The 26,982-nt window shown below is 45.1% G+C and overlaps 1 protein-coding gene across 2 annotated transcripts; it reads right to left on the bottom strand.

Moving 5' to 3' along the window:
* Positions 1–385: 385 nt before the first annotated feature.
* Positions 386–25,730, bottom strand: ACY1 (aminoacylase 1). 2 transcript variants are annotated; one of them, XM_081177913.1, is made up of 15 exons: positions 25,593–25,730; positions 22,804–22,954; positions 16,734–16,798; positions 13,747–13,851; positions 12,142–12,236; positions 10,675–10,751; positions 9,191–9,280; positions 8,766–8,822; positions 6,780–6,853; positions 6,468–6,517; positions 5,591–5,735; positions 4,487–4,555; positions 4,082–4,161; positions 3,624–3,684; positions 386–3,510 (listed from the first exon to the last, which is right to left on the bottom strand). In XM_081177913.1, the coding sequence occupies exons 2-15, from the start codon at positions 22,919–22,921 to the stop codon at positions 3,346–3,348; spliced, it is 1,251 nt and encodes a 416-aa protein (XP_081034039.1). In that variant the 5' UTR covers positions 22,922–22,954; positions 25,593–25,730; the 3' UTR covers positions 386–3,345. The 2 variants fall into 2 exon arrangements, with proteins under 2 accessions (XP_081034039.1, XP_081034038.1); XM_081177912.1 differs by lacking the exon at positions 25,593–25,730 and adding an exon at positions 25,233–25,394.
* Between the last annotated feature and the right edge of the window lie 1,252 nt (positions 25,731–26,982).

Here is a 26,982-nt window from a genome sequence, read left to right on the forward strand (position 1 = left end):
CTCCTTAATTAGTAAGCACACTACTAATCAGTTCGGTCACTTCACATTCATTCAAAATTGCTGGATAAATGCTATCTGTGCTTTGAAACTTGTGACGTACTCTAAAAACTCTCTTCTTTGAGCATGTTTGCCAGCGTGAATCCTGAAACCAAAAAGAAATGGATAAAACAGCAGCAGCCAGCAGCCAAGTACTTAGGGATTTGCATTGCCCCTTTCTGCACCAAACTGCAGCAAACACTACAATGCAGATAGTGCCCTGTAAAGTGGGAATCAGCCTTTGCCAGAGGATAGTCAGGTGTAGGGCGCCATCTGGTGGAAAACAAAGAAGTTATAGTCCCACATCCTCCTCAAGGAACATTTTATCACATCAACAAAACTGAACACATTTTGAGTTTTTGAAATCTGAATATATTTTAATACCTTCATCCTATTTTTGTTTTAAAATCATGTTTGTATATTTCTGGCCTTTTGACATGGAACATTGTAAGCAAATTTGAAGTTTTCTAACGTTTCTAAATCGGAACAAGCTTGTTATTATTTTCATTTTGCCAGCAAGCAGATTAGATAATTTAAGACTACAGAGGGCCAGGTGTCAAATCCTCAAAACCCCAACAAATAAGCCCTTAGACATAATCCGCAGGGGAATATAGAACTACTCTCAGGATTCAACGATCATGTTCATTATCTCCATATTCATGCCTTACACACCTTTACATTTTTTGTTGGCCTGCAGTACTTAATCTTCTCAATGTGAATAAAAATATATATATGCTGAGATATGCATCTTATGGTGGAAGCTATGCACATTTAGGGTTTCTACCTGTGAAAAGGTGTGCTTACGAGGTGATAGGGAGATGTAGACACAATCAGCACAAACCACCAGGAAGTCTAATGGCACTTGCAGAGGAGAACTTTCAAGTTAAGCGTTATTCAATGTGACATACTATATATGCTGTACTGCCAGGTTCCATATACCTTACTTGCTAACCTAAGAGAGGGAGGAGTGCAGGCATCTTGCAAGCAGCACTTCCCTTTCCCCACCAGAGGAAGGAGCTTGTGCAATGCAGGGAGCTACACACTCCCTGCACTTTTCCCAGGATGACTGAGGGGGGTGTACCTCTTTCTCAAATGAGAGCAAAAACAACATTGCAGGAGTGGCAGGCTCCTCCTCCTGTGCAATGCAGGCATTGCTGACTATGCAGTCTGTGCCACTATTAAGGCTTTTCGCTCCACAAAGAAGCAGTGCTTAAAATTATCAAATACATTTACTTGGGATGGGATGTGGCACCTTGAATCCCAGAGGCAACAACCCTTTGGGATGCAAACAACTACTTGCTGTTTTCTTCTTCTTCTTCTTCACTAAACTTATTTGAGAGGAGGGGAAATATACCTCCATAAAGAGGGGATGTTATGGGGATGAACATAAAGGCAGCTCTATAAACATAGGTTTACCAATGCAGATGTAGATATAGTTCCCACTTGCCAAGAGGAGGGTCGTATCACGATATTTACATTATGTATCCCTATCCCTTGTAGTCATTCATTAACTTCTCATATTGGCATTCATAAAGTTAGCCATTCAACTCTTTGTCCAAGGTAGCAATCTTGTGCACACTTACCAAAGAGTAAGCCTCACTGAAAACAGTGGGAGTTATTGCCAAACATGCTTAGGATTGAGTTGTAAAACAAGCATCTTGCGGGTTTTTTGCTTTAGGCTTTTTAAAAGTATCCTGGTTTATAGGCCTACTCTGGCATGGGGGAATTTTGGGATACAAAACTTAAAGTGAAACCCATTTTCTTCCTCACTATACTTCAGTGGATGATATTTTACTGATACTAGCAAGGACACATGTCAAATTAAAGCATCATGCCGTTATCCAATCTATTGCTCAAGCCGCATGCTGGTAACAGGGAGATGAAGGGGCAGGTATTCCTCATTGCTTAAGTACATGTTGATCTACAATGTCAGTAATTGTGAGTATAGTTTCTAGGGAATTTGCTGGCAATTCCAGATGATGTTATCAAATATCATGTAAACCTGAGGATGAGGAATTATATTGTAGCATAATGTGAAAAACGATCTTTCCAAGCAAGGGCAAGTTTTGCTAAAAGCATCATAAAGTAGTGTTGTTCCCTTGGAACGTTCTGGGGCGGGAAGGAGATGGCTGTCCTTTATGGCTGAATCTTGTTCACCCAACTCTTACCTGCATGGGAATGGCAAGTGTCAGCAGTAACTCGTTACAGTTCAACAGAAAATTAAGGCACCATGCTGCAGCCAGCACCTCTGCTGTTAAGTCCCAAAGAGTGAATATCCAGAGAGACACCCATCCCCATGCCAAGCCAATCCTAATTTGGTGTGTGGGGAAGGCAGGTTCCAAGTAAGGCAATATTAATTACTATCTCCCTCAGCAAACCTGCCTTTTCCTTCATCTTCACCAAGTTCTGTAGGAAGATCTCATGTGGCAAAGCGCCCGTGGCAACATTTCATGCCCCTCTACAAGTGAGGGGCACGGAGAGAGTGTGTAGATTTGCCCAACACCATACAGCATATAATGGAGGAAAAACTGGGGCTTTTCCATGGTGCCTGGACTCCCATTGAAAATTTGAGATTGCTGGATCTTTGAGAACTAGGCATGCCTTGTAGCAGAGAAAGCCAGCTAGGTGTCAAGAGCATCAACCCGCAAAAGGGAAGAAGGAAGCAGGGGGGAGCTTGATTAATCCTGCAGCTTAGGACTTACCCTGATTTTCCAGTTGCTTTGGCCTTGGGTTTGGTATGTGAAGGGAATCACATGGCAGAAGGGTGCAGCATTGGTGTTAAGGGGAGAAGGCGGTGAAAGGAGCCAGTGACAAGGCAATTAACGTTCTGCCACAAAACCCAAGAAACCTCAGTGGTGAGAACCTCAGTCCTACAAACCTGGTGCTTGAGGATTATCCTTTAAAACGCAACATGGGTAGCTGGTGATGATAAAGAGCTGGAGCTCTGGGACCTGATGCAGGAACTGTGCAAACAAGGGTCTTGACTGTAAAAGTGCTTTGGTAAGGAGCAGAGAAACAGCTGCCGACGCCTACAGAGCCCCACTTTATATGTACTGGTGTAAGTGTACATTTCTGCTTCCAACATGCTTTGCCCCCCTTGTGTACCACTCAGGGATGCTGGAATGCAACAGTCTGCTTTGGGTGTGATCTCAGCAAGCCCTAGCCCTCAATCAAAACATCTAAGGCCTACGTCCCCTCTAGCAGGGTCCCGTCTCAAAATAGGAAGCAATGCAGGTTTTCAGCTTCTCTCTCTCTCTCTTTGGTATCTCTCTCCCTCGGACTGCTGCCTTCTGCTCTGTATGCCCCTATTCAGGCCTCTGCTTGCAGGGGAAGGACACTGGCCAGTGCAGAGATGAGATGGGCGTAGATCTCAATCCCGCGAAGGAAGACCTGCTCATTCAGGAACTCGTTGTGGTCATGCAACAGCACAGGGGTGCGGTTCATTGGGGAGAAGCCGATAGCCGGGTGTCCTGCCTACAACACAGTGGGAGGAGGAGGGGGAAGAGGAGACAAGAGAAGCTCAACCAAAGTACTGGAAGAAATCAACTGACAAGGTAAATGCCCACAGGAAACGCACTTGCACTCACCGCTCTGATATAGCGGCTGTCTGTGGCAGCAGGGAAGATCTCGCATTGCAGCTTCATGTTCCTGACAAAGACAGAGATACTATGACAGGGGAGCTCCCATTGCTAAGCTAGGCTTTTCTTTCTCCTGCCATGGAGGCTTCTAAGCTGCCTGAAGGCGGGATTCAGATGGTGAGAATTTTTAAAAATGGAGCACAGGGTACCTCGGATGAACAGAATGGGAGACGTTGGGAAGGGTGAGGATAACTGGGCCACTCTCCTGTTCTCCATACTGATCCCTAGGGGAGTCTTTTTCTGAATGCCTTGAATGTTAGGTTTCCCCCCTCACACATCCCTCCCTCCAAAATGATGTCGTGTTTACAGTTCCTTCTGCGTCCGGCAGGTGAAAACAGCCACCAGCCTCCACAGGTGTCTTCAGAAGAGTGAGTGTGAGAATGGGGGGAATGAGGCGTCTTACTCACATGTCCCTGCAGGTGCCACTGAACGCCTTCCACCAGGGGTCAGATTCCTCTGTGGAGGTCACCGACTGATCCGTGTATTTCTAGCCCAAAGAAAAGGGTAGAGGGTGAAGCTTGGAGGAGGCAACAGGGCACCTACAGTGCAGGAGACTTGTGGCAAGGGCTCGGCAGAAGCGGCAGCAGGAGTGCGAGAGGTTGAGGGAGACAAGGCAGAACAGAAGGGCAGCCATATTGAGAGAGGAGAGGCCCAAGAGGGAGATGGAGGAGAGAAGGAGAGAGAGAGGGGTGGCAGCAGCAGCTGCAGCAGCACAGGCGGCCATGTAGCCATAAGCCAGGAACTGAGCTATGCGTCTAGATCTAAGGGGGTGGCAACAGGCTGCTGGAATATTCCCTCGTCTCCACAGTTACCTGGTGGAACTCATAGCTAACACCTTCCCCAGCCGCCCGGCACCAGGCTGTGAGCTGCTCCTCAAATGCCTGCAGAGCAGAAACAAAGCAACATGGTTATTTATTTCATCCAGGAATTGCTTCCTGTGAAACATCTTGAATCTGTTTAACAATAAAAACATCATCAGCAAAAACATATAAAAGTCATTTCAGATGTAATAACAGATAACAGACCGGATTATTTTTTTTAAAAAACCCAACTTATAAGGCTTGTTTAAGAAAGCACAGTCTTCAATAGGTGCTGGAAAAATAGAATCTCTCTGATCTGTACGTAGCAGAAAGGAGGTCCAAGGGGTAAGTACTGCCACACTAAAGGCAATGTACATTGTACAGAAAGGACCTCCTGATGAAACAGTATCTGGAGAGGGTTCTCTCCTGCAGGTGATCAGCTGGGTGTAAAAGGGGTTAGCTGATCTCAGAATGATTCTGATTTCAATTTATCCCACAGTCCTTCTAACTCATCCCAGAATCCTCTGCACTCCTTCCTGCCATGGTTAACCACCATTCTTACCCCCACAAATATATATAAAAAAATATCAAATGCTCCTTAAGCTTAACCACTGATCCAAGGATCCATGCTGGCTTAGAACCATGCCAAACCTCTGAGGCTTCCCTCAACTGCTTCCCCAACTGGCTCCTTCCTCTCTTGCAGCCTCTGAAGGCGGGTCCTGCAACTGGAGACGATCCTTCAGGGCAAGGAGGAAAAGTGGAACGGGAAAGTCAGCAGGGCTCTTGGAGGTACCTTACAGACAAAGAAATCCGCCCCTTCAATTCTCCTAATCATAACCAGAAAGGGTTGCAAGGTGCTTTCATGTGATCAATGATAACCAACGCAAGACAAAAAAAATTATAACATTTTGTAATATTTTATAGGATGTCTCAAACAATTTTAACGTAAGAAGCCTAGGAACGAGAGCTCTAGGTGACACAGTCCAATGCAGGAAGAGTAAACATACACTCCCCAGCCATTTCCCAGTAAGCATATTCCAGGTAATACCCCACAGCCTGAAGATTAGTCTCCTTTCCCCTACCTCCTTCCTTTCTGTCAGTAGCCAGATACTGTACCTTTAAATCTACTGTGGGAGGGATGCGGATGTCAAAGGCAGCAGACATCTCAGAAGGGACCACATTGAAGGAGATGCCCCCATTGAGCATGGTCAGGTTGAGGGAAGTGACGTCACCCAAGGTAAGGTGCTTCTCTGATTTCAACCTGCAAGAAACAAGGGAGAAAGACTTTCACCCCACATCTTTGAAACGCTGCACTTAATTGTTCCCTAAGTCCCAAGGGTGAAGAAACAGGAGGTTAACATCACTGTTCCAAGTATTGGCAGGAACAGTGGGTATTTTCAATCGTCAGAGCAGCTAACATTCCCGCCCATAAGAAGCGGAGTCCAAATGACAGGTGACTCATACAGCAGCTTACAAGTGGTCTTGGAAACATAGACACGTTCCACTGAAAGCCTCTTGTCTCAGGAACAATGAGTGCCACTAATGCTGGGATAGGGGACCAGAATTCTTCCAGATGTAGTTGGCCTACAACTCCCACCATCCCTCACCACTGGCTATGCTGGTTGGAGCTGGTGGAAGTTGTAGTGCAACAACATCTGGAGGGCCATAGGTCAGTTCCCTCCCTGCAATAAAGCTTCTCTGCCTTTGCCCAGCAGGGCTGTTGCTCATGGGCTCTACAACAACCTGAATGTTCCTCAACCCACACAGATGGCAACGAGTCACGCATCCATGTGGCCCAATGAATAATGCTAGCATCAGTCCTAAGGGATGGCTCTATCTCAGTTACGAGGACAAACTTAAGGACTGAAAGGCCTTTGCACATTAGAAATGGTCACCAAATAAATAGCAAACAAAAGTGAGCCATAGAGAAGGTCAGGAGAAGCCCCCTTCCCAACACAGTCAGGCTTCCCATAGGGGCTTCTTTTTTCCTCACCTTTGTTTCTCACGCTCTCTAAACTCCAGGAAGGAAGTAATCACTCTGTGCTATGGGCAAGAAAGCAGAAAAGTCAATGCAACAATATGGAAACATAGATACATATTCTAATGAGCAAATGTTTTTCAAGGTGGCCCAGCAGCTGGATGGTACCAGGCTCAAAGGCTTGTGTAAAGAAAGGTCTATGAAAACAGACCTCAGCTCGGATGGCTGAAGGCATTGCTTTTAGATCTAAGCAAACAATTCTGTTCCTTGCCAAACAAAAGCAGCCTCGGCTCCCACGCCACTTCGCCCCTATTCCTAATCTCTTACCATCTTTTCAGCAGCTGTGTTCTCAATGAATCTGGATCCATGTCCTGGGTTCCCTTCTACCTTCACTTTAATCCCTGCAAAGTATTCAGAGGAAGCACAAAACATGAATGGTAAGCAAGGTAGTCCAAGCAACACCTTGATGCCCAACTCCTACAGTAAGTGAGAACCACATTCAACACATCTTTTAGAGGAAGCGTGCCATGATCCAAAGGATCAACATGTACAAAGAAGAGAGAATAGTACCAGAGTGTTGCACAGACCCCCACGGCTGATGAGCCAAACGGCTTCTGCAGTTGAATAGTGGGCTTGTTTCTTCAGCAGCAGGAATTGTTGCTGCTAAAGCCGCAGCAACCTAGCTGCACACATCATTTGCATCCATATTGCATCCATTGTTTCTCAACTTATATGGGGAAATGGCATAGTCTATACTTTAAGAGCCCCATTTTTAAAATGTAGTGCGCCCAAACAAACGAAAACAAAACTGCATGCAAACTGTAGTGCAACGTTTTGCGTTACAGTGAATTTTCAAAGAACAAACAGAAAGGTTATTCCATGGGTAGGCAAACTAAGGCCCAGGGGCCAGATCCGGTCCAATCACCTTCTCAATCCTGCCCGCAAACGGTCTGGGAATCAGCGTGTTTTTACATGAGTAGAATGTGCCCTTTTATTTAAAATGCATCTCTGGGTTATTTGTGGGGCATAGGAATCCGTTCATATTTTTTTCCAAAATATAGTCTGGCCCCTCACAAGGTCTGAGGGACAGTGGACCAGGCCACAGCTGAAAAAGGTTGCTGACCCCTGGTATTCCTACAAATGGAGTAGGAAGGGTGGGATGCATACCTCTGTCCTAGTTTCCATATAACCTGAATCCATGTCAAGAGTAGGTACAAGAAAGGAATTGTTTCCAAGTTGTAAAAAGCCCCTAACTATTCAGAAATGCTCTGTTGTGTAATACTGAGTGGATATGCTTAGTGGTGGGAAAGTAGAATTTTTTTTTACTATCATGGAGTAGACCCTATAAGATTTTCCTCCATTATCTCTCTAGCAGTTGTCTGCAACAATGGGTGAATGATAAAACTCTTTCCATTTGCGGGCATCGTACTAAGAAGGCAACAGGGATGGGCTAGAGCACCATAGGAATAAATTGAGGAAGAGCAAAGGAGACAGCAGTAAGGCAGCAGATGAGACATTGGACTGTGGCAGTATCCCAAAGAGAGGGAGCCAGAAAGCAAGCATGGGTGAAGGGGAGAAAATGTGAGGCAAAGCCATCTAGGAAGGGGAATAAAAGCAGCAAACTATAGTAAATCAGCTTTATGGCAATGTTACCAGTCGTATATCCAACAAATGATGGATATCCTGTTACCTTGATATGAATCCCCACTCCCTTTTACAGATATAAGGCAGGGGATGCTGGCAATCACACTTATACGATCTGTTAACACTCACATGTGAATGCCGACTTTCAGACATTCACTGCAAAATTATCCGAACTCACAAGTTACAAGCCCTTACTGAAAATCCCAAGGTTTAAAAAACCACTCAAGGAAGGAGGCTTAAAATTCCAAGTTGATTCCAGTGATGTTAACTGTGACTAAAAATCCACAGATTCGAATCTACTGTGAAAGTGAAAAACAGCTGTGGCTAAGAATTATGAAGTCCCAAACCAATTTCAACAGGATGCTGGTCTCATTATCTGCTCTGGCTCCTCCATAAAGCCCCGAAAGCTCTAGGAAGTGTTACATGTGTGACTATTTTACAGTGAAGACATGGGTATGGCAAAACTCCAGAAACTACTCAGAAGAATTCGTGACTTCCCTGTGAAAGAGGCTCAACAATTCTTTCTTTCAAAAGACATTATCTCTCCCAAGATCTGTATTGAAAATGCAAGCAAACATCATGTAAGACCAGAAGTAGCCATGAGGGAACCACAAACAGAGACAAAAATCCAAACACACAAACATAGAAGGAATCCCGGATTGTACTCACACCACGGACATTTTTCGCCATAGAATACAGTGAAAGTGTCTGTCGGGTTTGCCAGGCCTGGGGGAAGAGAGAGAATGGAATTAGGAAACAACATTTAGCTAGAAGACACAGTAGGCTTTCTGAAGCGCCTTTTGACCAGGAAAGCAAAGTGGCTGGGGATTCATTAATCTCATGCAAGTGAGTTCATCATTAGCCTTGCACCAGTAAAACAAAGAATCTTCACCACTGTATGCCCCTTTTTGACACTAAGCCTGTGACCTAACAGAATCTCATTCTTTCTCTCTCCCTCTCTCTCTCTGGCAGTGAGAGAGGAAGTATGCCCAGGTAATCACCAAGGATAAACTGAAGCAAGGGTAAAGCAAAATGTATGGGCTGGTTCCCTCATACACTCAAGTCCAAAATAGCTTCCCTGATGGGAGCCTCACCTTCATCCAAGGCAAAGCCAACATTAAGCGTTGCAAACTCAGGACGCTTCACAAACATTTCCATCCCCTTGTGGCCCCCAATCTCTTCATCTGCAGGGGAGGGAAAAGAGACCAGGTAAGTGAATCACCAATTGCCACATAAACACCTTTGCTTTCATTCTCCAGAGACCAACCACATCTCTCTCTGCACTTGAGAGTCAAAACAGGCCCAAGAGCTTATGGCAACTCACAGTTCCCTATGGGAACCTGGAGGGATTTCACTTGTGGCGATTCAGCTCACAGTGATGATCCACCTTAGCAATGACACAGAGATTTGTGATGTTCAAATTGTTTCCTGCTGTGTAGCAGGAGCCAGTCAGTCTGCTCAGGAGAGCCAGGAAACTGCAGACTGTACTAATACTGAAAAGGCTGCAGAAATAGCAGGTATCAGTATCTGGTTACCTGGGCTGCAACAGAGGGCCAGAAGAAACATTCTATGGGAGAACGGTGCTTGGATCCCCTCTGATGTATTTTTTATTGAATTAAACCTATGTGGTTATATGCTGCAGAGAAGGTAGGGGGACATGAACCTATATTGCAGTTAATAGCAGCAGTCTGTGGGGATGTGGGGAGTGATTAAGCCATGGAAGTAGTGTGAAGGGAAAGGGTTAAACACCCCCCCCTCCAGTGGCATGGTCTCAACCCAAATTGGGAGGTACCATGATTGCTTTTAAGCACAAAAAGGGCATAAGGAGAGAACACAGACTTTCCATTTACATCCAGTCAGGCCCAAAATCCTTGGTTGTGGTACATGCATCCTCTGCAGGTGCCCTCTAGTGTTCCAAGGATGGAACAAGAATGGCTGTCTATTAAAGGATCTACAAGCAAAAACCTTGTTTTGGGCAGCTACAAAGACCACATAAAGAAAAGCCCAGCTGGATCAGGCTACAGGCCCACTTACATTATTCTCACAATGGCCAAGCAGATGTCTCTGGGAAGTCTGCAAGCAAGACTTGAGTGCAACAGCGCTCTCCCCACTTGTGATCCCCAACAACTGGTATTCAGAGGCATACAGCCTCCAGCAGTGGAGGAGGAACAGCCGCCGCCACTACCAGATATTAAATTCTGGTTCCCCTCAGCCGCCTCCTATAGCATCTCTTAAACAGACAACTACCAAAGGAGATGGTGGCGACTTATTTTCTTTTGTTTTTGGTGAGTCTGGTTATTGAGAGGGGATTGAGGGCAGTCAATACAGTGAAGGTTTGTATGGCAGGGATTAAAAGGTTGGGTTGACTTGCCTGGTGTAATTTGCAAGCTGAGAGGGGAGGGGAGGGACACAAACTCCTACTACTTCAACTGTCTTTTGGGAGGGAGATCTAAAGAAAGAGGAGGGCTGGGCCTTTTAAAGTTCATTCAAAGGGGTTGAGAGAAATATGGAAGGAGGAGAAACTATTAGGGCAAGAAATACAAGTAAATGGGAAAGAATAAGCCCTTGGTTAACTCACCTGGGACAAAACTCATATGAACAGTACGTGGGAACTGTCTCCCTTCGGCTTTCAGTTTCCGGATGGCCTCTATGTACCTGGAAGGAAAGGAGCCTTATTTAGTGGCGGATGATACCCCTGGGACAATCCAGAGATGCTTGGCCTACACCCAGTCAGGATCATGCACAGGTGCAGGAATGACAAAGGAGGGAAAGGGAGGGTGGGTTTTGGGGGGGGGGTGGCGATTGGAAGCTAGCTGAAGCCTGGATCAGAGTCCATTGACTTCTAAGATACACCATACAGGGCAGAGCAAGACAGGTAATTTGTATTAACCACACATTAATAAGAATTTGGGGGTGCTCCTTGTTCTGCCTTTATTGCTAGAGGCACAGATAGCCTTGGTGGCTATGAATGCCTTTTACCAGCTACCGCTAGTCCGCCAACTATGGCCATTCTCATAGTTTGGCCACGGTAATTCATGCATTGGTAATTTGCTCTATGTGGGGTTACTCTTGAGCCTTTTCTGGAAGTTCCAGCTAGTACAAAATGCTGCATCTAGAGTGTTGATGCAGACGGACTATCGCCAACACACAACTCCAATGCTCAAAAGCTTGCACCGACTGGCTATATGCTACTGGGAGAGGTTCAAGGTTCTTATATTAATTTACAAGGCCTTTACAACTTGGATCCAGGATGCCTCAAGGACTGCCTGGTTCCATAGATTCGTGTCCAACCACTGATGTATTTGAGGGAGTCACCATCAGGGATCCCCCATGGCTCGGATGCACACAGTTTGTATCTACCAGAAGCTGTGCATTCAGTACATGGGCGTAGCCAAGGAGGGGGCAGGGGGGCAGCTTCTCTCCCCCCCCATCAAGTAAAACAATAGAAATACTTAACTAACTGACCAATCACGTCAGTCCTGCCCCCCTCCCCCCGCAGCAAATATCCTGGCTATGCCCATGCGTCAGTACTGGTGAACTTAATTTTATGGAACTTCCTTCCAGTTGAGATCAGACAGGTTCCCCTCCCTGCTGGATTTCCGATGACTACTGAAGACTTTTTTTTATTCAAGCAGGTATTTTAACTGAATTCTGATTTTATGGTTTTAGATGATTTTTATTTTTATGATGTTGAGTTACTTGTATACTGCTTACGATGTAATTAAGCAGCACATAATGTAATAAAATAAAAACAAGACAGCTACAAAAGTTATACAAAACTTTGCTACTTGCAGGATTTAACCACCCACATACTATGCAGGCAGCATTTGTGTGTATTAGCAGTCTATCTATTCCTGTTTACCTTTGGGGCACTGAACCCATTACCATTTAACCCAAGGCACACTGGCCAATCAGGATTAAGTTTTCCACTGACTTCTGCGCTCACTAAAGTGCACTAACTGAAATGATCACTCCACGTGAACTATGATAGGATGAGATAATCTTCTCAGTCATGTGTCCTCTCCTCCACCATGGATGGACTTACTGGATAGAAACACATTTCATATCTTGGGCTCCACGTGCATAGATGTTTCCCTCAGAATCCTTGAAGGCTGAAAACGGATCATAGCGCCAATATTCCTGTGGGAAGGAAAACAGCACAGAGCACCTCAGGAAGATAGGAGTGATGGGAGGACATGAGGCGCTGAATCCATCCATATCTTCTTTGTCACCCTATGTGATTTGGCATGTGTGCCTGCTTGAAACACTCTGATGCCACTACAAGTGCAATTAAAAAAACAACACTGTGGGAGACTAACTACGGTGGTACCTCAGTTTTCGAGCCGCTTAGTTCACGAACAACTTGGAACCCGAATGCTGCAAAACCGGAAGTAGGTGTTCCGGTTTTCGAACTTATTTTCGGAAGCCGAATGTGCTCTGTTCTGCGTCCCCCTGTGTTTCCTGTTGCACTGCTAATTTGCCTCCCCCCCCCCCCAATTGTAATTCAAGCCTTCTGTTTCCGATTGCAGTGTTCTGAGGTGATATCTGGAGCTTATATTTGGTGCTTTTGTTTCTGCTATTTATTTTGTGTTTTATGCTTTGAGGCTTTTTCAGTTAATTTGTTTTTGAGACCGTGTGGATCCCAGTTCAGCTACTGATTGATTGATTGATTGTGTGACTGCAGAGAAGGATAAAACCAGGCAAGAAAAAAAATTAATTTTAATTTTTATCATCTACAATGCTGTTTTATTTACAGTGGTACCTCGGGTTATGAACTTAATTCATTCCGGAGGTCCATTCTTAACCCAAAACCATTTTTAACCTGAGGCACGCTTTCGCTAATGGGGCCTCCCGCTACCACCGCCACACAATTTCTATTGTCATCCTGGGGCAAAGTTTGCAACCTGAGGTACTACTTCTGGGATCCCGAGTTTGTAAACTGAAGTGTTTGTAACCCAAAATGTTTGTAACTCGAGGTACCACTATATTTTATAGTACAGTGCATTGTTTATTGCTTTCATTTTACTATCTCATAAGATAGTAAAATTCATGTTAAATTGCTGATTTAGGGGTTGTTTTTAAAACTCTTGAACGGATTAATCCTTTTTGCATTACTTTCTATGGGAATGCATGCCTTGGTTTTGGAACACTTTGGTTTTGGAACAGATTTCTGGAACACATTAAGTTTGAGAGGTACCACTCAAGGTACCACCACAAGGTACCACTGTATTAAAGAAACCATCTAAATGCCTACAGCTATTTATTTCTCCCTGAAGGTGGCACTCTGCTGGTATAAAGCTGGGGACTAGAATAACGAAGAAGGCAGAGTTTCCTTGAGTTTAAATTATAGGGCTTACTCAAAGGTATATTGCATCTCATCCCTCAACTGTTGTCGTCCTAGAACGTGTGAACTCTGCGGTATGTATTACTAATCCCCCAGGATGACACAGGTGTTGATGTGAATGAAAATGCATCACACCAATAATAAGCACCGTCACCTGTATATTCAAAACATGAAGCAAGCAAGGATTATCCCGCTTCCCTGGGTCTTTCAAAACATTCTGAAGGAGGGGGCACATTTGTACTACCAACACCCTTTCTGAACAGCAACATCACATGCAAGATGCAGAGACCTGAATCCCCTCCTAACCTCAAACACCGGCACGACGTCTGTATGGGAATTCAGCAGTATGGAGCGGAGATGTGGGTTTGTGCCTTTCCAGGTCAGGATGGTGATCACACGGCCAGGGCAGACCTGCAAAAGAACACCAAGTCAAGTTGTGGGTTGCTCGTCCTGTCACTAGATCAGTATGGACAAAAAGCTCCGCAGATGGTTCCAAAGTACTTGGAAACGGTTTTTTCTAAAGGTAGTAACCTCTCTGTGTGCAATCCAGAGAGGCAGCAACAGGGGCTGATGGATGATGATGATGATGAGAGAGAAGCAGCCCTGTTCTGGCTCACACTCTTCTACCTTATTGTGGCTTGGACTTTATAGTCATTTTTGAGTTTCCATAGGGTCTTATTTTCTTCTCTGCAAATTGTTCCATTAAATTAAGGGAGAATTCGATGGACAGCAAGCACACTGGAGCCTTAAGGTGGCTTTGTCTCAATTCAGGTTTCTGCAGTAGCCACTTGTGGAAAATAAGCTTCACCGTGAGGTGACGAGGCAGGAAAAACGTTTTAAAACTGCCACTTGTGGGGCAAATGGGTAGCGAGGGAAGCATTATAGGTGAGTAGTTTCTGTAGACTTGTTTGCAAGGCTGAGCACAGTGTGGGTTGTATTCCAACCAAGTTCTACTCAGAGTAGACCTACTGGAATTAATAAATCCGAGTCACTCAGGTCCATTAATGTCAATGGATCTACTCTAAGTAGGACCGGCATTGGATACAACCCTGTTCATTGTGAGTTAAAGAAACAGGTGTGAGGTACAGTGCCACAGGCTGAATCAAAATGAGCCTCGGAATTCAGGCAAACACAGTGTCTCCTTATGGCGAAATCAGGCAGCCCCAAACTGCTTCTGCAGATCCAGGTCCACACCTGCAGTCCTCCAACGGCATAATAAAATGCAGTACTTTCCAACACAGAGAAGTTCCAGAAATCACTAGACGGAGTCCGGAACAGATACAGGACTCTGGGGAATTCATATAGGCTTATGGTTGCTAGTCCTTTTAAAGTACCCTGGACTATCATGATAAAGACTGAGGTAGAGGCAAACTCCAATATTTGAAACTGACCCATTTAAATTTTAACATTTTGGGGGAGAATTAGCCTTTAACTATACATAGGAATAGAGAAAAGAACACAAATCACTCCTTTTTTAAAAAAAGTTTTCATTTTTGCATGGCATTAATTTGTAAAAATAATCAGTCTAAACACAGGCCCTAATGCAGGAAAGGTCAGACTGGATCTGTTCAAGAATAGCCTGAGAACATGGTAATAAGAGATTAATGGGATAGCCAGCTCATGAAGAGATTATAGGCTGCACGAGGGCTGCAACAAATTATAAAACAGCCAATATGAGCACCAGCATTATCAGAATGCTTCCCACAGCGTGGCTTAATCAGAAGGTTGCCTGAGAATAAATCTGAAGACCACCACCACTACCTTGAACCACACAAATCAAGGGGGCATAATTAATCAAAACTTGTTCAAGACTGCCATTTATTTATTTATTATGCTTCTATTTCACCCTTCAAGTCAGGCCAACACATGTGGTCCTGAAGAGCCCTATCTCGGGAATTCCTCTCTCTTCCCCACCAAAAACCCCATTTGGCTCCATCCCAAGTCCTCCCTTGATCCTCAGTTCTTCTTCCCCATGGCCTCCTTGTCTAGCATCTAGTCTAGCATCCTGCTCTCACAGTGGCCAACCAGATGCCTGTGAGAAACCTGCAAGAAGGACCCAAGCACAAGAGCTTCCTGTGGTTTCCAGCAACTGATATTCAGAAGCATTAGTGCCTCTGACTCTGGATAGGAGGGGAGACTCTGGATTTCTCTTTCTACAATGTTTTCCCCCCTGCACATCCCCTAAATCTGTTCTAGGGGTTCCCCCAACCCTTTGGAAAAGATTTGGGGGAGGGTTCAAGGCACACACAGGGAGGGAAGGGGGGAAGTCCCATTGTGCAAGTGGAAATCCTTGCATTGGCAGGACTCATTAGGAGAATATGGCTCTCAGTCTCTTTGGAACCTCTGCTAGGCACTATTTTGAGGTCATTAATTTGCGGCTCTGACTCCAGCCTCCGTACTAGGTGCTGGTATTGGACACCAGTATTGTAACAGAACCGGTGATCATTTGTGTAAAACATTATCACCACCAGCAGAGAGGATTTACACGATTAACAAATAAGGATTGCCAACATTATTTCACCACTAGGACTGACTGATTATCTGTATCTCAGGCCCAAACTGTCAATAATAAGTCTCCTCTGGAGAAGTGTTAAAGAGTACATTTTTTTGGCCACAAGGAAATAATAAGGGGTTGTAAACTTAATGCAGTGATTCCAACTAAGGAATCTAAAATTGTGGTCTACATTTCACCCATGACTAACAGGAGTTTTGTGGACACTTTGCTCCTGTGAATCCAACACCATCTTCTTATTCCTGGTACTTAAAACAGATGGAAGTTTGACAGTGACAACAATCCAAGAACGTTAAGAAATATCCCTCTTGCAGATGTTAAGAGAATAAGCAGATGAGACGGAATTTAAAAGACATGTACCATTGTGATTATCAAATTTGAGTCTGTGGTGGTGGAACTAGAGCTCCGCGTTATAATTCTTTAGGCAGTATAGTTTTACAGTTTTATTTATGCCTCTCATTTGGCTAGCTCGTTATTAATACTGGTGTTATGTTGTTTTTGCATCAGGTATGAATAGTTTTATTCATGCTCATTGTACCCAGCTCTGAAATGTGTCTTGGTCAAGGGAGGCTTAGAAGTACTTTAAATGAACAAACAAAACAATGTTCTTGAGAGCCAGGAACCATTTACCTTAGCCCAAAGCATCCTGTATGACAGGAGATTAATGGCACCTCCTTTACCAAGTCATAAGCTTTGAGAGACTATGTAACAGTAAATTGGAGATGGGTGATCAGACATCCTGACAGAACTGAGTCGGGGCAATGGCTTTCTCATTAATTACCTCCACTTTCTGACACTGTAGGCCAAGTTCAGAGCCTATTCTCTCCAAGAATTTCACTGCTGTGTCTGGAAGGAGAGAGGAGAAGCAGCTGTAAAAACCACATATCAATGAAATGCATCGCTTTAACCACCTTTCGGTCAATGACATTTATTTTACTTATGCATTTACTAAAAGCATTTATAAATTGGCCTTAAGAGACAGCCAGTGTAGTGTAGTGTTTAGAGTGATGGACCGAGACTGGGAGACCAGTTCAAATCCTCACTTAGCCATGAAGCTCACTGGGTGACCTTGCGCCAATCACTCACTCTCAGCCTAGTCTACCTCACAGGGTTGCTGTAAGGATAAAATGGGGAGGAAGAAGAAACATGCACACCACCTCAAGCTCCTTGGAGGAAAGGCAACACAGAAATGCAATAATAAATACATAAAACCATAAATTACCAAGGCAGCATACAACATGAAGCAATTCAATAAAACTTACTCAAATAATCAGTGTAGCCTCTACAAAAAGCTGCACATCCATTGTACCTAATGCAGTATGAGCAGTAGAACTTTTCCCCAGAGGTGGACAGCAAATGGAGTTGAAGCATCGGACAAGGTTTTAAAATATTTTTGGGAATACATCTTGTTTGCATACTCTGGCTTTTACATGTTTTTTTTGCAGAATGTCACAGAGGCCTCTTGTTTGAGCCCTCTGTTTCAGATTAGCTAAAGCAGTTCTTTGTCTTAAGTATTTTCCATTGAACGTTTTGAATGATAGCAAGCATTACTGTATTATATTCTTATTTATTACTTGCTCTTCACCCCAAGGTGGGTTACAACATTCAAACACAGCATAGCACAATATTAAAACTTATAATTACAGACATAAGAATGGTCCTAAAAACATACACCTCATGTCAAAAGGCAGGGTAAAGAGATGTAGAAAGAGGTATTTGGAAAGACACACAGCCGAAAGCATAAAATCATCTGGTACACTGGTTTTCCGAAGTCCACCCAGCACTTTGCCAGCTGGATCATAGTTATTCTCCTTTTTCTTGTCCAAAATTGTGAACCCCCGTTTTGCCTTCTGATAGCACGCTGGAATGCCATCACTGGGAAGGGGTGTTCAAACCTCAAATATTTCTATGTACAAGGAATATTTCCCAAAAAAGCGTAGAATTTTTGGGTGTCATTCCAGCATTTGCTTCTATGGAAGGCTCTCTTATATTGCAGTGGCAATAATGCAACCCTGAAACTGGCAGAAGATGAGGCTTCAGGACAGAGGCTGATCTCTCACTCCACACTGCTTTTTGCCGATGGGCACAGTTGTTGGGCAAGGGGGAAGCAACAAGAGCAACTTGCACCTTTTCATTTTTTTTCTCTGAAGCTCAGTGTGTCAAGTAAAGAAAAGGACTGTCTTGCCCTCCCCTTCCACTATTCTTCTGCCTGGATATTGCTCTGAGGATTATTTTGACACATTTTGTCATTTAATCTGGAAAGGTTCTCAAGTCTTGTCGGTGCTGGTAATTTCCAATGCTTCCCATTGCACACTTTATATCCATCCATTCTCCCTGCCCCCCCCCCCAGTTGACTAGCCAGTTTGACATGGACCAGCCAAGGCATGTTGAGAAGTTAAAGCTTTCTAAAGATGGTAGGCCTGCATGGAGCAGCGTTGCCTAATTTTCCTTGTAGATGAAATCAAAAGTACAATTTCTGCAAGGACTACAGGGTCAACTGCATACTACTGACTGTGTCCAGAGAGTGTTAAGTGTTGTTGTTTTTTGCAAAGCTAGCCCTCTCCTTCTGGCAGCCCCTCTCTATTTCAGAACCTTCTATGTGGGCCTCCTTGACCCAGTAGGGCAAAACAAACGGAGGGGGGTAAAAATCTTTTGCTTTCATTCTGTGGTTCCTCTCAGGAGTTTACTTGGCCAAGCAAACAGGAAACAGACCTTATTAAGTCCCCTTTGATGGATTCTTCTCCCTGCAGGGCCCCTCCAGCAAAACAGGGGAGGGTGGGGGGATTTCAACAACAAATCTTTTCTCCCTGCAAACGCTTTGTGCTGGAGTTTTCTGGCGCAGTCCTCCTATTGCCCTTCTCTCCTTGGACACAGGAAGCAATTCATACAGTTTCATTCTGCCTAGCTCAAAAGTGTGCAACAATGATAGTCCAGTAAGAACCTAATGGTTTCATCATTGAAGAGGTGATGCCCTCTTCATGGACCCAAGCCAAGACTTTCTCCACTGAGACTTTTTATCAAGCAACACTTAAATGGGCTTCTCCTGCTTCTGTAAGTGAAAAACGCACAACAGCTAATTATGGCTCTCTTGCACTTTTCTTTTCCCCACTAACATTCACAAAGTGGGATGCATCCCAGGCTGCATATCCTATACAGCTAAATAGGATTGTGACATTTTACCTAAAGTATTTTTCAGTATATTCTTTGGCTGAAAAAGGCTCCTAGACCAGCTTACAACAGCCTGTAATAAGATGGACCCTACCCTCAGGTTTATAATTTAAAATACACAAAATGGAAGGAAAATGAATTGCTAAGGAGGAAAAAGGCAAACTCGCGAAAGCAATCCTAACCCCAGCCAGGCAGCAGCTGAAGTCTAATGCCACCAAGTGATGGCAGTGGGTGGGTGGGTAGCTCAGGATCTAGTGCAGGCATAGGCAAACTCCGGCCCTCCAGATGTTTGGTACTACAACTCCCATCATCCCTAGCTAACAGGACCAGTGGTCAGGGATGATGGGAACTGTACTCCCAAAAATCTGGAGGGCTGGAGTTTGCCTACAGTATGCCTGATCTAGTGAATCCCAGGCCAGGCTAAAGGCCAAAGGAGCTATTTTGAACAATGATCTATGCAATCCACCCCACCCCACCCCGACCATCACCGCATGCAGCAGATGGGGGGGGGTTGCATGCTAAGACAATAATTCTTAGTTACAAAAGTGCTTATAAGTGTTATTTCTGGCAAAGCGGTGGAGCAGTAAGCCATTGCTTTGCTTGAACTGAAGCAAGTTGACATAAGTAAAATGCAAATAGTAATCCAGTGCAGGTTTGTAATAATAAAATCATTTTTATTTTTTTCCAAAATGACTTGGCCAGTTTTCTTTAGACTATTCACAGAACCAGCCTAACACACATTTGGTGTCAGTGTGAACAAAAGACTGAATGAGGTTGCCCATAGCATTCCTGTCATGTGTACCCTCTGCCATGCCTGGGATTTGATTTTCAGTGTGCATTACACCAGAGCCATTTTTCCCTCTGGTATATCCAGCACACGCTGCAAGCATGTGGCAGGTACATAAGGCCAGGGGGTAGATAAGGGGGCTACCACACAGAGGCTTTCTTTTCAACAACTTTCCAACGGACGCCATGCAGTAGGTGGACATGCAAGGGTGCCCCCCATACAATGTATTTTCAATTAAAATACACAATCTCACTTCTCATATGAATTTTGACCCTAGCTCAAAAAGGTCAATGTAATGCAATTCAGATGCACCAGGCAGGCTAGGACTGCAGCCTTTAAGCCACTCATTCCAGAGTACAGTGGTACCTCGGGTAACAAACACCTTGGGTTACAAACACTTTGGGTTACAGACTCCGCTAACCCAGAAGTAGTACCTCAGGTTAAGAACTTTACCTCAGGATGAGAACAGAAATCATGCAGCGGCAGCGCAGCAGGCCCCATTAGCTAAAGTGGTACCTCAAATTAAGAACAGTTTCAGGTTAAGAATGGACCTCCGGAATGAATTAAGTTCGTAACCAGAGGTACCACTGTAGTCCTACTGGCTTCCATGGCCTTACTTCAAGCTATGTGATATGGGAACAGGAGCCTAAGTTACAAGGTGACTTAGAAAGGCTAACTTTGCCAACTTTAGGCTGAGTACACTGAGGACAAGGGTTCACATGACTGCAACTCAATGTCTGCCTGAACGAAGTGGATGAGAGCCAAGGTATACGGCAGACAAAAAATTCTCTTCCAGCTTAACTCACTTGAGTGCTCAGTGCATACAGATTTACTCCTGTTGCCATGAAAACAAGGCTTAAATCCTCTCACTTTGTGACTCATTAATACTTCAGGATAACAGAGGGGCAATACTTGTCTGAAGTAAGCTCTGGAATGTGGACTTCACTCAGCACCAAAGTTCGAAAAGCAGCAAAGTGTTTCTTAGATAAACTATTAACATCTGCTGTTACACACTTCTGAGTAGCTTTGGGTGCAAAATATCACCATTAAACCCCTCCAAATTACTTTCTGATCTGACAGCTATGGAACACATTATTTCTTTCAAATGGCAACTCAAAAAGCCGTATGTAGGGATTTGTCCACCAGGCATGAGTGGGGGTGGAGGAAGAGAAAGGGATATCACATCCCTATCTGATGTCCTCTGAGGTACAACTTGCATTCTATATCAGTAGTGGGGAAACTAGGGTCATCCAGATATTACAACTCCCACATCCTTTGCTGGCTGGGGCTGATGTGAGCTGGAGTCAAAAAATCTCTGGGAGGGTCACAGGTTCCTCATCCCTGGCCTATACTGTGCTCATCTGCACTGGGAAGGAATCATGGTTAGGAAGGTGAAGGTAGGAAGGTTAAGTCTGCTGAAACAACGTACATGGGTTGGAAATGTGACTTGAATCTTTTGAGGAATAGACTGAATCATGCAAGGAACAGAAATTTTAAACACACACACACATCCTGAAACTGGAGCTTCTATGTGACTTGCATTTTATGAAACATTCCATTCTGGTCTAGCAAGTTTCTTCTGCTCCTCTGCCTACTGAGGACCACTGGGGTTTTTGATGTGCTCCAGTAGTAGCTTTCAAAAGTTCCAGCCAAGTATTTCTGAAACTCAAGAAAGTGTCAAAAGTTGTTTGTGCTACAGTATGGTGATTTGCTGTTCAAAGTGGGAAAGGGCAGAAGTCCGACTGGGCGCATTCAAGACCTTGTGTTCTTCTAAAATTGTTCTCTGGATTTTGGCAGAAGGCTATAATCCAACAAAGAGAGACTCATGCATAAATCTGTTAAGCGGTTAATAGTTCAATCCTATGTGCACCCTTCCACTCTGAAACAGGCCCCATTGGGCTCAGTGGGACTTACTCTCACAGAAGTGAGTACAGGGCTGTCTGGGACATGTTACCATTATTGCAAGATACCCTGTCTGAAAGTATTTTTATGTTATGATTTGATTGAGTTGGAAAAGGAGGCTAGAGAAATGTTCTGACTCTGAAGTAGAAAATGCAATGATGCGTTGAAAAGATGGCAAATGTACTGGATTGTATTATAACGGTTAATTTTCTTGTCAATTTTACATATCTTATCTGGATATTTTAATTAACGATTTAATAAAAATTGTCCCAAAAATATCCCTGGTTACAGGTGTGTTTGTGTGTGTGTGTTTAATAAGGCTAAAATGTTGTTCTGAGCTTCTCAGAGAAACAGTGGCATAGAAGCAGACCAATCAGGTCCTGGCAAACTCTGATGGGATGTTGTTTTAAAAAAGAAAGCAATGAAATGCATGTTATAAAGTGAGAGGAAAGATATTTCTCCTCACTCTTTATAGCACAGTTTAAGTGCTGAGGGGCAATGGAAGTCAGGCTTATCCATGTGATTATAAAGGCTAAATATTGAAAATAATACATATGAAACATGGGGTGGTGGTGCTAGATAGATACTTACAAGCTGTACTCAAAATAATTCATATGGACCGAATGATCACAGCACAGCACAGATAATCATAGGTCTTTGTAAATATATCCAGGAATGCATAATTCCAACTAGATGGTTTTTCCTGTTTAAATTATGCTGTATGTTACAAATGCATTCAGTGCATCTTAGCCAGAACAGGTGAGATAAAACCATTTCAAATGAACTCAAGAAATCAATTTGTTTTGTTCACTCTGGCAAATGATGCAGGAACATTACCTCCAGCTGCTAAAGTAACCAGCCTCCGAATGGACTCCCATTGGTTGCTGATTATGTAATGTTTCTGCAAAGCTCCAGCAGTGACACCAGTCAAGTAGACAGCAGCAGAACTTCGCCTTTTTAAAATGAAGGAGGAAAAAGAAAACACCCTCCGTACCATAATCAGGCTCTGGCTGGACAGTCTTGATTCTCAGATATTCCCGGAAGAGGGTGACTGATGGATCTTCTTGGGGGTCCTTCTCCCCTTGCCTTTTAGGGTCTTTCTCTGGCAGCATGTTAGCCTTCTGGACACAGGATATTAGAGTCCTCTGTGAAATTAAGAAGTGAATACATAGGAAATGCAGAGAGCAAGAGCAAGAATATCATTCTCCCTTATTTACTGTTCAGAGTGGAATTGCGCTGCTACAGGTACTAACTTGTATAACCACATTTAATTCCTGCTGTGCCTTCTCTCGCTTTCCTGAGGCTGCAGCAACAGGAGGAAATTGCCAGATGGCACCAATAATTGACTGGTGATTTAAAAACTTCCCCGAAATGGATTCGCTCCCAAAATTGTAATGGTTCAAAAAACACACATCCAAAGCTATGAAAGCTGAGCTCAGCACTTGAGGGAAATCATCATTGCACCCAAGTGGGGGAAAAAATCCCAATCAAGGCTTTCTTTCAACTCAATTACACCTACTACTATGAAGGTCACAAGGTTTAATCTGAAAATGAGCATGGCCATGTGCACTTTCTACAACAGCTTCTTCTGGGTATTGTGTCTCTTACAGAGCTCTTGGGCTAGAGCACAAGGCAACTTTTGCTGGAAATGAGAAATGACTGTACAGTAATGGCAAGAGTAACGGGTGATGTGTTCTCTTAACACCTACATGGAAGCATTCAAACAGGCAGCTTAGCAAAAGGTGCTGGAAACACAGAAGGGTGCGAAACTGACCTACAAGTTGGGAGTAGCGTTGCCACCTCCACCCCCCCCCCTGCTGACTGTGTCCTGCATTCACCACAGAAACTCCACAGGTATAGATAGCCATGCCCTACAGGTGTGAAGAAAGCTGCATCCATTGAATTACTGCCAGTCAGACAGCTGTAAATGGGTACAACTTGCATTATCAATGTGTAGCTGCTCCTAACAGATGGGTTCAAGCAGTGCTTTTTCTGGGGGGACGCAGGGGTATGCATACCCTGAAACATTTTGTGAATCTGAGTTTGGCCTCATTGAGGGGCAGTATTTCAACACGAGTAGGAAAATGAGAGTACCACTAAACTTCTTTAAAGAAAAAAAGCACTGGGTTCAAGACTCTTATTGAGGGAACTCTATGATATGAAGCTCCAGAGTTTGTGCTCTCCTTTTAATAAGGCAATAATACTGTAGGATATTGAAGACTCAATATTGGGGTTTTTTAGACATCATGGTAGTGACTAGAATAGAAGGGAGGGAGGTAAAATTAATAGCACAGGAGAAATTTCTGGTGATTAGGTGTTAAGGAAACTGGTGAGTATAGAATTGGGAGAGGGAGCATTAAGTGGGCAAGAGCAAGTATGGGAAGTAGGGTTTTTTGGGGGGCGTTTGTTTTGTTTTGAAAGAAAAGGTATGGGGAGAAAGACTGCAGACACTTCTGCCCAGCAGAATTTGTTGTGAAGAAGGTGCTGCTCAAGCATGGAAATATTTCATAACATCCACACATCATAGTTGATTAGTCAGGAAAATAACATGGGATGACAGTTTCATGTGGACAGCATTGATGCTATCCATTTTTTAAAAAACACACCCAAAAAACCTGAATGTATGAGCAGTACTGAGTCCACAATACATTGCTGTGTGGCAATACCTGTGTGGCAAGAAGGAAGGCTTGTAGAGTCGCTTATCTACCACAGTCAGCGCAACCAGGCGCTTCAAATAGGCAGGCATAGGCAGGTACAGTTGGCGAGCAAAAAAGTTCACGAGAGGTTGTAACTTCGGTGGACTTGCTTTGCAAAGCTAGATTCGTGTTAAACAGGCACAGGGCGTTGTGGGCAGCAAGTTATTAAGGCAGCAGGGATCGAGAGGGAAACTTTTAGAAAAGGAGCAGAGGCAGATTTGGCCAGGGGAAGTTTGGGGCATGACAGCGTATGATGAGTGCTGGAAAATGCTGCGGCTTTCGTTTCTCGTTTCTTTTTTAAATGAAGCATTGGAGGGCAGGGGAGAAGAGAACGCGTTTGGGGAAGCAAGGCTGCACTTGACAAGGGGAAAGGCCGGCCACACAACGCAGAAAGCGGGACTGGGAAGCCGCAGTCGATTCCGAAGAGGGGGGTCGTCCTATAGCGGAGCTGAACGTGGAGAAGAGCAAGGCGCGTTTACGGGGATAGCGGTCAGGAGCGGGGGCGTCCGAGGGGCGCCGAGCCAGCTCGCCCCTCCCCAGCCCCCTCAGGACGCGCCTTCCCGCCCCGGCTGCTAAGTAAACAAGTAGTTCCGCAGGAACCTCTCTCCCTCCTCCCTGCAGGCGCAAGGGCCGGCGGTGCCAGGCGCTGCCGCTGCCGCGCCCGGGCCGCCCAAAGGGGACCTTCTCGGGCAGCCTCCCCGGGTCCCGCCCTGCCCCGCTCACCCACCTCTCCGGTCGCCGCAGAAGCCACTGCCTGCCTCCAGCCCTCCTCCTGCTGCCGGGCTCTGCTGCACTCGCGGCAGCAGCGGCGGCGGAGGAAGGCTGGGCGCGGGGACAGTCCTGCCTCCAGCCCGCCCGCCGGCCTCAGGCGGGGCCAATCCCACGGGGGGCAGCCGGGCCGCCTTGCCTCCGTCCCAAGCCGGGCGAGTGGGAGGAGGGGGCTCTGGCGCACGTGGCCGAGCGGGGGGGGGGGCTTTCGGGAAGAGGCAGAAGACGCCTCTGGTTCAGGACTTCCTGGGAGGGAGGGAGGGAGCTGGTTAGGGTTACTGCGGAGGGAGGGAGGAGAGAGCCGAGCGCGCCAATGCACCTTTGCAGCGGGGTCCCGCCTGTCCTCTCGCCTTCAGGGCTGGCCTTGGCGCCAAGTTCCGGGGTTTAACACCCCTTTCCCCTCGCCCGGGCCCGAGTGAATTAATCCTGGTTGCCAACCAGAGAGAGAGAGCGCGCGCGCGCAAAGGCCAGGTTTTAAACCGCAGGCTTGGGCACGTCCAGGGCCCTTCCACAGGGAGCACTTCCTGCTCCCCAGCGCCTGCTCTTCTCTTGAGCAGGCTGGCTAGAGGGTGGCAGCGCGAGCCGCCAGCGGAAACTCGCAGCCCAGCTAAGAAACTCCAAACTCTTAAGTCGCCCCAGCCCCTTTTTGAGAGCGCCTTCAAACGCTCCACATACATCGCCTTGCGATTTTTTGCCACAGCCCTGTGAGGTAGGTGAGGGTATTAATGGACATAATGGGTGGGTGCCCCGGTGGAAAATATTGGGGCAGGGGAAAGTAAGTTAACACCCACCAAGTGTTTTTGCAAAGGTGCCAACTTGAATACAGCATTGGAGGGGAGGGCCAGGTAAGCCCCGCCCCGCAGAATCGATCACATGACGCGGTTCACACACACCATTTGAAAGGTATTGCCCATTAACTTGGGGGGCCCTGGTCCCCTCATTTTATTTGGCTCCTAGGATTTGGCTCCTATGAATCTTTGGGAGCCCATCAATCTATTGTCCTTTTCAGAAAACTTCCTACAATCTGAGGGCACCTAAAATGCGCCCCTGGTGCAGAAGAAAGGATATTGGATTACTCCCACCAGACCTTTGGATAACTTTTGCTGAGAAAAGTTCTAGCTCGTGACTAAGGGCGCAAGTCCTTTGGGGGAAGTAAGTTCTGTTAAAAGCCAGCGGGACTTACTTCTGCATAAATATGTGTAAGTTTCAGTTAATCACTTTCTTTATGCTGTATTGAACTCCTGCCCCTTCCAAAAAGAAAAGGGGCAGAGTTCAAGCTTAGGCTTAACCAGGAGGCAGAATACCGACACAGCAGCGTATTTTTATACTCACTTCACCTGCCATGGCTCTCAGCCTGTTTACTGAATATCCTATATTGAGTTTTTAATATGTAGTTTGATTAGTAATATGTAGAAATATGGAGTTTAAAATTAAGGCTCAGAAACGCAGGGTCAGAAGAGTGGTGTAGTGATAATGAAATTAAGCCATTATGCTGAAAATAATGCTTAGCACGTTGTCTCATACTTAAGAGCATTCAAAGTGCTTCACACGTTACCTTTGTTGTAAAACCTTACAGATGCCTATAAATTAATATTGTCTGGCACCAAGTGGCAAGTAGTTCCAAGGGCAGCACTCACCTGAACTTGAATTTCTTTGGAAAGAGAAATCAATGGAAACCTACAGCATTTTTGCCACATGTGAGTTCATTA

This window comes from Podarcis bocagei (genome assembly GCF_964188305.1).
Source record: "Podarcis bocagei genome assembly, chromosome: 2".
Taxonomy (NCBI): Eukaryota; Metazoa; Chordata; class Lepidosauria; order Squamata; family Lacertidae; genus Podarcis; species Podarcis bocagei.